The sequence below is a fragment of the Castanea sativa genome, chromosome 4 (genome assembly GCF_040712315.1).
Source record: "Castanea sativa cultivar Marrone di Chiusa Pesio chromosome 4, ASM4071231v1".
In the NCBI taxonomy this organism is placed as follows: Eukaryota; Viridiplantae; Streptophyta; class Magnoliopsida; order Fagales; family Fagaceae; genus Castanea; species Castanea sativa.
The window spans coordinates 1,327,578-1,339,506 of record NC_134016.1 but is presented as its reverse complement, the minus strand read 5'-3'; the positions used below and the strand labels follow the sequence as shown (position 1 = coordinate 1,339,506).

At 36.4% G+C, this 11,929-nt stretch overlaps 1 protein-coding gene and 1 pseudogene across 1 annotated transcript; one reads left to right on the top strand and one right to left on the bottom strand.

The window, feature by feature from the left end:
- Positions 1 to 948: 948 nt before the first annotated feature.
- Positions 949 to 1,895, top strand: LOC142631406 (uncharacterized). Its single transcript, XM_075805572.1, has 2 exons — positions 949 to 1,496; positions 1,562 to 1,895. The coding sequence occupies exons 1-2, from the start codon at positions 949 to 951 to the stop codon at positions 1,893 to 1,895; spliced, it is 882 nt and encodes a 293-aa protein (XP_075661687.1).
- Positions 1,896 to 6,200: 4,305 nt separating this feature from the next.
- On the bottom strand, positions 6,201 to 7,299 carry LOC142631405 (probably inactive leucine-rich repeat receptor-like protein kinase At5g48380; annotated as a pseudogene).
- Positions 7,300 to 11,929: the final 4,630 nt, after the last annotated feature.

The window sequence follows — 11,929 nt, the reverse complement described above, 5'->3', positions numbered from 1 at the left end:
ACTACCTAATGTAATTTTTGATTCACAGAGTGCTTTTGTGCCTGGTAGAATCATTATAGATAATACTACAGTTGCTTTTGAAATGCTCCATTGTATGAGAAATAAGACCAAAGGAAAAAAGGGCCACATGGCGGTGAAATTTGACATCAGCTAGGCATATGACAGAGTGGAGTGGGAATTCCTCCAACGAATAATGCAAAAGATTGGCTTCCCTGATAAGTGTGTCAACCTAGCCATGGAAATTGTGCACACTGCATCATTCTCGACCCTCATTAATGGAGAACCAAGAGGCTTCATCACACTGACCCGTGAAATTAAGTAAGGGGACCCTTTATCTCCTCTACTGTGTGCAGAAGGGCTTTCCTCCCTCATACAACGAGCAGTAGATAGCCATCTTTTGAAAGGAGTGGTGTCATGCCGTGGAGGAGTAAGGGTTTCAGACTTATTGTTTGCCGATGATAGCCTTCTATTTTGTGAGGCAACAACTGAAGTATGCCAAAATCTACTAAACATACTAGCAATGTATAAGAGAGCATCGGGTCAAGCTCTCAATAAACAAAAAACAACACTTTTCTTTAGCCTGAACACAAAACAACTGGTAAAGCTAGCTATTGGATATATGCTTGGTGCTCAAATCATGACAAGCTGTGAGAAGTATCTTAGTTTACCAATGGTGGGAGGCAAGTCCAAGGTGAGTACTTTCAGGGAGGTGTAGGAGCGAGTAACAAAAAAAGTGATGGGATGGAAGGAAAAAAATATCTCCAAAGCCGGCAAGAAGGTCCTAATCAAGACAATGACACAAGGTATCCTAACTTACTCCATGAGCATGTTCAAAATCCCTAAAAGGATTTGTGATGACATTAACTCGGTATTAGCAAAATATTGGTGGGGCCAAACTTGAGATGAGAAAAAGTTCACTAGATCAATATTCATGCCTTCAATCTTGCTATGCTAGCCAAACAAGCATGGCGTTTGATCCAAGGAGGCCACTCATTATTTTTCGGAGTGTACAAGGCTCGCTATTTTCCTACTTGCTTTTTCATGGAAGCTGGTTTAGGCTCCAACCTATCATTTGTATGGCACAGTTTGCTAGAAGCCAGGGAATTGATTAAAGCAGCTATGGTTTGGAAGGTGGGTGATGGGAAGAGTATCAAACTGGAGGACCACAGATGGCCACCCCACCCCTCTAAATTCCAACCCAATGCAAATATGAGTTTGAGGGTGAGCGACCTCTTTGACCCATGCACAAAGCAGTGGCACACACATGTCCTTCACACGAACTTCATGCACTCTACTGTGGAGGATATTCAACGGATCAATCTCAAGGATACACACACCAAGGATGAACTACTCTGGAAGGAAAATAAGAAAGGCATTTTCTCGGTTAAAACGGTGTACCGGTCCACCCAAAACAATAGGAACAAGGGGAGCATTCATCAGCTCGGGATGATAGGAAGATGTGGAATCGTATATGGCAGCTACACATACCCCCTAAGGTACAAAATTTTGTTTGACGGGCATGCTCTGATATACTCCCTACCCGCACAAATCTTTGTCGTAGAAAGGTGCGATTGGACCCAGTCTGTGGAATATGTCAGAAACAGAATGAGACAGTGACCCATGCACTTTGGAGTTGTCCTATGGCTAGGAATGTGTGGGCGCTGGTGGCAGGAAAACTACAGAAGCGTAGCTCGAAGGCGGAGGACATCTACGTACTGGTGCGAGAATTGATGGCTGTGCTCTCGACCAAAGAACTGGAGGTATGGGCTATAGTTTCCTGGTCCATATGGAATAATAGAAACAGGTGCCTTTTTGACAAAAAACAAATTCAACCTTGCGAGATCCTGAGAGGTGCGATGACTCTGTTACAAGACTACCAGCGACTCTGTCAATGACTGCGTACAATTGAGAAACAACGCCAACGGAAAGGTCCTGTAGTTTTAGACAAGTACTTTAAGCCTAAATTGTGTTCGTTGGGGTCTACACGTGACCACGGTGTGTTGTTTAGTCGGGGGACATGGAGCTGCATACATAGGCCCACGTATCTCCCACTAGTGTGCTCTGGTGGATGGTTATGTAATACCTATACTAATAGCTTGAATAAAATTCTATCTTTTACGTTCAACAAAAAATAATTATAGTTAAATTTTCAACTTGAATTGTTTAATATAGCCGTGACATTAGATAATCAGTTACCTCCACCTAAACCGATACCCTTGCTAACATGCTATAAATAAATATGACCTTTTATATGTTTGCATGTACGATACTAGAACCAAGGCAGCATATCTTGCAGATTTTAATTATTTAGGGAGGTAAATTTTCCTATAACCCCAACTATTTTTGTTTTTTGTTTTTATTATAAATTTGCTTATAATGTATGCACTATTAGTCAAATATTTTCCTTTGACAACCTCCTGAATCTTCATATGGATTTTGACATAAAGATGCGTTAGTTGATAGCTACCCTACATTTTTTGGGAACCCATCCTTCAGTCAAAATCGGCACAAGGCAACCGCTGATATCTCTTAAAAGTATGCCTTTTGCGCTGAGGGACATAGGCATAATTAATTAATATATCTTGTCTGGGATCTGAAAGACATGTAAACAGGAAGGTTCACATTTGCTTTAAACTTACAACTGCATGGATATATATATATATATATGCAAGATTCAACCCATGAATTTATGATGTCCCTGTGCAATCACTCATTTTTAATTTTATTTGTTGAATTATTAGTTATTGATTTATTAATGATTCTTGTTGGGAAGCCTAATCCTGCATTATTTTTTATGTTTATCATAGATTACGTGACTTCATCCTTCGGCCATCGTTAGACATGGCCTTCATTCAGTTTATATTCCTCGCTAATTACGTTCAACAAAAAAAATTGTGTAACGTTTATGAACAAAGAAGGAATTTTTTTTTTTGATTTTACATCTCCTTTTTTTCCCTAAAATCAATATTTATGTCATAAAGAAATAAAAAAAATTGAAGTTTATATGATGTGCCAAAACATTAGTATTTTACTAATCCTACCAATCCTTGCACCAATGAAAAGATGGAACAAAATCCACCTAGGTTTATGATTAGCAGAATATGACGCTTGTGCTAGATGGAAGCATAAATGCATTGCGCTCATTTTTCCTGAAACCAAACCATTAAAATTGGGAGATTTTTTTTTTCAATAATATTTTGGTCACAACTTAATTTAAAACACAAAAAAACAACCACCAGCCAATTAAAATTTGAACCTTGATAAATCATTCAACCACAAAGTCTCTATAAAATTTTGGACTAATAACGGGAATTAGAAAAACTTACCCCACGCTAAGCAATATAGAAATAACACAAAACATGGTTAGTTTTGCTTAGAGAAATTAAGCTTTATGTATGGGAAATCAATATTAGGAAAGTAAGATAAAAGGGCCTTTTCATTTTCATTGATATATATAATGGGTATGACATGTGAGAATAAATTATAATAAAAAAGTAATTTAAGAAAAGAGAGAGAGAAAAAAAAAGAAAAAAGAATTAGCAAGGATTTGGTAGGACGTGTGGGCTTCAATTGTTTGATTCCACTCGCCACTGCCATGCCTCCAAACCACCCAAATTAGAAAAGAGCAAATAGTTTGTTTGGGGCTTTAATTGTGGAGAGAAAGATTTAAGTGTAAAATTTTAGACCCCTTAACACAGTATAATTAAGCAAAGTTGATTAACAAGTTTGTTAATTAACACTAGATTAAACCAAAATGTGTAAAGCAAATATAATGCAGAAATATAAAGAACATAAAGACTTGATGACCCAAGAAAACCAAACTTGTAAAAAACCTAAAGAGGATTTAACCTAAGTATCCTTAAGGTAAAACAGATCCACTCTGAAAGAATTGAAGTTTATATAATAAGACTTAGACCAATAACATTCTATTGCTACCTCGAGTAGAAAACTTACTATCATGACCACGTGACAGCTCCGAGTCCACAGACTACTTTTTTCTTTGATTTACTACAATCACAAGGTCTCCTACTTGTGAATCTTGATTTTCTTGAATGTTCTTTGTGCAACAATTGAAATGATCACCAAACTCTTGACATCAATCTCGATCTTGATAACTCTAAGTGCGTATGAAGGTAAACACTTTTAAATCTCACAAGAGATTCAAACACACAGCATATCAAAAGCCTAAGAGAGCTTTTGGGTACAAAACCCTAGATCTACAAAAGAGGCACAAGATGCACTCTAATCTCTCTCTTAAAAGCCCTATAAAAACATGCTTATGATTTCCTTTATATACTAGAAGAAGTAGATTTAAAACTCAAATCCTTAATGGGCTTGAACTGTTGTTTGGGTTTAATTAAAATTCTGCAGATACAAATCTTGATCGATCAAGCTTGTCTTTCGATCGATTGAACCAGACAAAGTTTCTGAACTCTTCTTTCTGTAGCATTGTCTAATAATACCTATAGACAATGTATCACCTTCAGCATTGTCTAATAATAACTATAGACTCTAGGATCTATATCTAGACAAGTTTGTGTTCACGATTTGCCAATTGTTCTAAACTTTTAGAACCTAACATTAAGGCTATAAACTTTTAAGATGGTGCAAAAGAAATATGAGTTACGTTTGGTTGGTTAGTCCATGTAGAAAAAAAAAAAAATTAAATATTGTTGCAAGCAGCCAAAGGCACACACCCAAACAACATTTCAATATATCAGAAGAAATAGAAGAGAGATAAAAAGATAGAAAAAAATGCCACTTACGGTTGCTGCCTGAAAATCAGTCAATGAGTGGGAGAGATCTTGGACCTTGCCATAGGTAAACAAATGTCACAAAATAGAACAAAGAATTAGAATTGGGTTTTAATTTTTAGGTAAATATAGTGGTATATTTTTGTTTTTAGCATTACAGAAATGAGTTTCTTATTCAGAAGGAAACCAAACTCCCCATTCTTCTAGATCATAATTTGTGCAAGCAAGCATGTGAAAAATAGCTATGAAGAGCCATTTGCTAGTCAGTGCTTCGCAAGAAAACGAAGGCGTAAAAAGCCATATATGTAACTACTTAGAAAGAGACATTGAAACAAAATCCTTTCCAGGAAATTTCAGATTGGAAAATGGATCATTTCCATTAATTCTTGAAGCGTCAATGAATGTCTAAAAATTGGATCCAAATCTGTACGACTAGATAAGTAATGAGGGTTTTTAATTACCGTGTACTAAAGTGGTTGCTGAGTCAAATTTTCCAAGTCTTTGTTAAGAGTGAAATGTTAGGGACACACACTTTTGCATAATTTTGTGCCACAACTCGTCACATGGTGAGTTGTGATTGAGGCCAAAGTTGTGTAAAAGTGTGTCCCTAGCATTTTCACCATTAAGAACGCTAGTTGAGACTCCAGAGAATGGAAAACGAAGTGCTTAAACAACACCGTCAAATTAATGTATGTAAACGCAATTCCTATGTGCTTGTCCAATAATTGTGTGAGTGCATACACTGAAAGGACGGTTGGTTTCGTGCAATTTGGGTAGAGGATATGTCTCCACCAATTGTTTTCTTTTGTTCCTATTCGTTTTTATCCTCGAAAGTTTTTAATCTACAGAACTTCGTAGGCAGAGTTAAGTTTCTTTAAAAGGGGCTTTATGTTCAAATCCTTTTTGTGATTTATAATGTTGAAAAAATCTTATTGATTCCATATGGAAAATTCTATTTTGACCTCAAATAATAATATAGCGGATTTATTGATAGATCACACAAATTTATTAGGAATTCCACACACAAAAAGATAATTAAAAAAGAAAAAGAAAAAGACTGCACCTAGTGCACAAAGCAATAACTATAACCAAGCACAACGTTTTGGTAAATGGAAATCCAATGAAGAATTCTTTCAAAGAAAAACCACTCCAGATTCTCCAATTGGAATTGGATAGAAAATTCACTGGAAGAACCAATTACAATAGTCTACTTGCAAAACATTTATACAACTAGTCTCTCTATGTAACCTCAACAAATGTCCGGTTTCCCCTTTCCACTGCAGTGGCTCCAAAACCTCTAGAATCCTTATTACATAAAGATAACAAAAAGACAGTGAAGGGCAGAAAAAATATTACATTAAGAAAACGTAACCTAAATAACGTTTGGGACAGCAAATATGTTACATATATTTCGAAATGTGAAAGCTACACTTTGTATATCAGGCTTCAATTGGTCTGGGCAATTTCTAGCTCAACAATTTCATTTGAGCTACTTGCAATAGCAATTTCAGATTGCATCAATATCTCAGAGTCATTTGTGATGTCATATCTCTCCTCAAAAGTACATATTGTATTAATTTCAATTGAGCTACTTGCAATAGCAATTTCAAGTTACATCAATATCTCAGAGTCATTTGTGATGCCATCTCTCTCCCCAAAAGTACTTATTGTATTGTACAATTCAAGCCTTGTTGGCCTTTAACTTGGGAAGGGGTTAAGACAGGTACATGCAATTCTAAGTAACACAAAGATTTCACCATCAAATCCTTTGCCAATCAGAGAATTATCAATAACACTGCAATGATCAGATGAATTGCTCAAAAGGTGAGTTATCCAATCAAGTAAAATCCCATTACAACCGTATGAAAAGCTGTTAATTTCAATGGGTTCCTTTCTTGTAATTAGCTCAAGAAGCAAAATTCCAAAGTCATAGACATCCTTTTTAACAAAACCCAACTCCCATACGCCACTGTCTACGAAAGAGCTATTGCTTGTGTCGATGAGATTTGAATTCATGAACATTAACCCTCCAGAACTTGATATTTTTGCCCCACCAAAATTTGATATCTTGGGCTCAAAATTCGTATCGAGTTTGAACCCAAGTTGAGATGGACCACCCGGAAATCATACTTATGGTGAAGCCATGCTAGGCCTCTTGCTACCCCAATCGCAATTTTAGTCCTCAAAGGCCATTCCAAGATCTTATCCTTGAGTGCTCCTTCTCCAACATGTAGCCAATCATAAAGGTTGCCATGCAATATATATTTGTACACTAAAAGTTTCTTGTTCTGTTCACTGCAGTATCCCAAGAGGGGAACTAGGTTATTGTGTCTCAATATACCCAGAGCTGATAGCTCAGATAGGAATTGTGTCTCATAAGATTGACAATTATTTAGCCTCTTAACTGCAAGAGGCCAGCAATTTGGGAGCACTGCCTTGTACATCATCCCAATTTTTCCCATTCCAATGACATTGTTTGTGTTGACGCCTCACTAATTTCTGTAAAGCTCATTCTAGTAACCATTCTCTCCACGTGTGAATCAAATCATTTGCCATTTTTGCATTAGGGCTAATCAGAATTTATAAAACAAAATTCAACACAAATGTTTCTTTTAAGTAGTTGTATGAACTGTCTACTCATGACAAATTGAGGAGAAAGCATCTCATTGGAGATCATTTCCTAGAGGTGGTATATTGTATTACAATTGCATACAATACACCTCTCACATACAGATGCGTCCCATTCTTGCAGGGTCTATGCCCATGTGAGAGGAGCATTATTTGCAAGTATTAAACAAGTAATAAATCTCATCTCATGAGGCACCCGTCTCGTATTTGGTTCTTCCCTAAATATCTATGGCATCCAAATGTGAGAGGGGCTCTCATAACATAATTTTTCAAAGGGCGAGAAGCAGAGAGTAAGGATGATCATTTAATGTTGAATCGAAAGGATCACGAACATGCAAGTAAAGCTTTCTCTGTGGCAGCGTAAGAGGGTTTCTTTGATATTTTAACATTGTTTTGGATTGTAATTAGGAGACAAATATATTTGTCATTTTTTCGTTTGAAAATAGTCTATTGCAATCATGTATTGGACAAAAAGAAAAATGAAAATGGAAACAAACAGTCTCTAAGAGATTACCATCATGTTCTTGCTTCTTTCATCAATCTCTAATATATATTTAGCAAAATATATATTCGAGCCCAGCACATAAAGTTGTTAACTTTAAATTGGAATTATAAAATAAAGTATAATATATCAAAGACCTAAGCTCATTCATATCTTTTCAGTAATAAAAAATTTATTATTGTATTTATGCTTTTTTCTTTTTGCTATAATTTATCATTATATTTCTTTGATGAATAATTTATTATTATAATTTATGCTTAATATTATATTTTTATGTCTATGGCATTTTAGAAACTTTGGGATGCAATCTTGCAACGGATGTTTCTTTTGTGAAGACTACTTGCAAATAAAAATAACTAAGTTCCAGATTTTTTAATCTTATAACTAGCATAGTGCTTTTCTTGCAATGTTGTAGAATTTTTTTTTTTTAATTTACAAAAACAACTCCATTATGATATATGAGATAATAATTATATAGTTTCAAAAGAGCTTGGCATTGTCAAAGGCTAGCAAGTTCCCCATCATAGATAGTGGGTTTTCAAATAGTTTGTACATTGAGAGGCCGAGCTTAGCCAGTGGGTTAGTACATTCTCACTCGTGCTTATGTCAATCAAACGTAAACAGCGTATTCCTTTCTTCAGATAATGAAGCTCTCATTTTATATAAAAAAAGGTACATTATTATTGTACTCTCGGCCCATCATGTGCAGCCCAGCCCGCCTCTTGCCCTTTATCTACATCTGATCAGGATCACGCCTCCTCACAGTTTAACGCTGAGACATCTATTTTGGATCTTCCTTCTCTCAGTTAGCCCTCTGCTTCTTCACACCCAGATTTGCCTTCTCATCCTATGACTACTCGCTCCAAGAATCACATCTCCAAACCTAAGTCCTTCACTGATGGGACTGTTCGATACCCGCTGCCTCGTGCTCTCCTCGCAAATGGTGTTGATGTGAGTGTCTCGGCTGAACCAACTTGCTACACCTCGGCGATGAAGGATCCAAAATGGCGTGTTGCAATGAATCTTGAATTTGATGCATTACTCAAGAATCAGACTTGGGATCTTGTTCCTTCTCATCTTGCTCGGAATATTGTTGGCTGCAAGTGGGTGTTTCGGATTAAAAGGCTTGCCGATGGCTCAATTGACCGATACAAAGCCCGTCTCGTTGCCAAGGGCTTCCATCAAGTTCTTGGCGTTGATTATGGTGAGACTTTCGGCCCTGTGATCAAGCCCACTATGGTACGCACCGTCTTGTCTCTTGCTGTGTCTAGAGGTTGGGTTTTACGTCAATTTGATGTTCAAAATGCCTTTTTACATGGAGAGCTGTATGAGAATGTTTACGTGTCTCAACCTCCGAGGTTTTCTCATCCTCAATTCCCTAATCATGTCTGCAAATTGAAAAAGGCGCTCTATGGGTTAAAGCAATCTCCTCGGGTGTGGTTTTCTCGCCTCAGCTCTCGGTTACTTGCATTGGGTTTTCAGGGTTCACGGTCTGATTCATCCCTATTTATTTATCATAGTGCTGCTGTCACTATTTACTTTCTAATATATGTGGATGATTTAATTGTTACTGCATCTCACCCTTCAGCCATTGATACTCTGCTTCGTCACTTGCAACTTGATTTTGCTATTAAAGATTTGGGCAATTTGAATTTCTTTCTTGGTGTTGAAGTCTTGCCTAGTACCAATTGATTGTTGTTATCTCATAAATGATATATCATGGATCTTTTAGGCAAAACAAAGATGCTGGAAGCAAAGCCCCTTAGTTCTCCAATGGCTTCCTCCACTAACCTCTCTGCCTTTGAAGGGGATCCTCTTCCTGATGCTACCTTATACAGAAGCACTGTTGGAGCCTTGCAATACTTGTCTCTCACTCACCCTGACATTAATTTCACTGTCAACAAACTTTCACAATTTATGCATCGTCCAACTACCATTCACTGGCAAGCTGTCAAGCTGTCAAGCGACTTCTACGTTACTTCAAGCAAACCATTCATTTTGGTTTACAGTTGAAGCGATCAAAATTTCACTCTCTTCAGGTTTACTTTGACGCGGATTGGGCTGGATGCCGAGATGATCGACGTTCAACTAGGGGCTTCTGTGTATTTCTTGGTGAAAATCTCATTTCTTGGGGCTGCAAAAAACAAAAGACCATTGCTCAGTCTAGTACAGAGGCAGAATATAAAGCTCTTGCTAATGCTGGTGCAGAAACTAAGTGGCTGTGTGCTCTTCTATTTGAGCTTCGTGTTCCTGTTACTTCCTCTCCGATGCTATGGTGTGACAACATTGGTGCCACTTATTTGTCCTCAAATCTAGTTTTCCATGCTCGTACAAAGCATGTTGAGATTGATTTCCATTTTGTTGAGATATGGTTGGTGATGGTTCTCTTGTGGTTCGCTTTCTGTCTAGCAAAGATCAATTAGCTGACATCTTTACAAAGCCTCTCTCTTCTTCACGGTTTGCTCTGCTTTGGACCAATCTCAACATTCTTCCAGCACGGTTGAGCTTGCGGGGGGGTGTTAAGGATAAGGTTGCCAGCCAAAATAGTGGTGCCGTGTAGCTGTGATGCAGCTGCATAATTTCAAATTGAAATCAGATCCGTGTGACCAGTTGTAGATAGATATTTCAGTTTTGATTTAAATTGTAACAAGTTCTAGTTTGAGATATGATAAGATAGGATAGGGTAGAGTTACCTATATTTTGAACTTCCTTTGTATTTGAATTTGTATAGTTGTTTAACTCTATAAATGATAAGTCCCAAATCAAATTGGATTGAGTTTTGCAAATCACATAAGATAATATTGCTTTTACACCGGAGAGGTCTAACTCTTGTTAAAACTAAAAATTATCTTAAATTCTCACAATTTTTAATCTGAAGTTTTAAAATTTAGATTTTACCCCCTAACATTAGGGATATTTGGATTTTACCCCCTATATTTCAAGAGTAATTGGATTTTACTCCCTAAAGTAATAGGAGATTATGGAATTTGACACCGTATACACGGGGGTTTGTTCTTGATGTTATGAAATTGTTGAAGGTACTAAAAACTCTAGTTTTATTAGTTTGCAAGTCATATTCTTTAAGCGTGAAAAGTTTACACTAGAAAACTTTTATGTTCCTACAATAAATGTTTTGGAGAAAAAAATGTTAGCCCCCTCATCCCATTGGAACCCTCCTATTTATACAAAGGAAAAATGGTCCAATATTCCTAAGTGTGACTTAGTTTCAAGGAATTTTTGTGTAATTGCGCCTATATTTATTTTAAAATTTTAATTATAATTTTATACTCTAATTTGGTGATTTTTATTTGATTTTTGTGGTTTGCTTTTGAAAACATCACATTTTTAAGGAATAATTTTACTTTTACACAATAGATAAATTAAATTGAAATAAATACGTTCATATCTAAATACGCAATAAATAAGTAATGAAATGAACATAAGCCCTAAGCAATTTTTAGGAATCAAGAGTCTTATAAAGCCAATGCAAGGTCCCATTTGAACAATAAACCATACATACTTTTTCAAAAGCACAAAGAAAAAAGGGGAAGCTAGTCTAACTTTGTTGCTCAGATGGACCGCGTTGAAAGTTGAAAGCCTTTGGTTGGCTTCGTGGGAATTGGGAGATTGTTGGAGACTTGGAGTACTGGTCATTGAAGAAACACTACCAAATTATATGCAAAGACTATTACAGCTAGAAACTTCATAGTAAGATCATGTTCCTATACCTATCCGAACCGCTTGTGAAGTTCAAATCTTTTGGGCTTTGTTTTCGTTTGGGCCTAAATAGTGAATGAGTAGGCTGAATTATGCCAGATTAATTCAAGGCTTTTGACCCAGAAAAGCAGCCCATTAGATATCTTTGGCATAAAAAATAATAGTAATCATAATAAATAGAGCATGTGGTCTAGTAATGGATTATCGGACCCATCAAAATATTAAGGAAGAATTTTTTTTTTTTAGAAACAAAATATTAAGGAAGAATAATCAGTCTAAAATGACCCTATAATTTAGTTAATGATATTTTTTTTGTTAAAGGCAAAAA

What these genes read in the sequence shown, in the direction of transcription:
- LOC142631406 (XM_075805572.1), top strand. Translation starts at nt 949, where the DNA reads ATGCTAGCCAAACAAGCATGGCGTTTGATCCAAGGAGGCCACTCATTA. An exon ending in AGCTACACATACCCCCTAAG is followed by an intron (nt 1,497 to 1,561) that starts GTACAAAATTTT and finishes TCTTTGTCGTAG; the next exon opens with AAAGGTGCGATTGGACCCAG.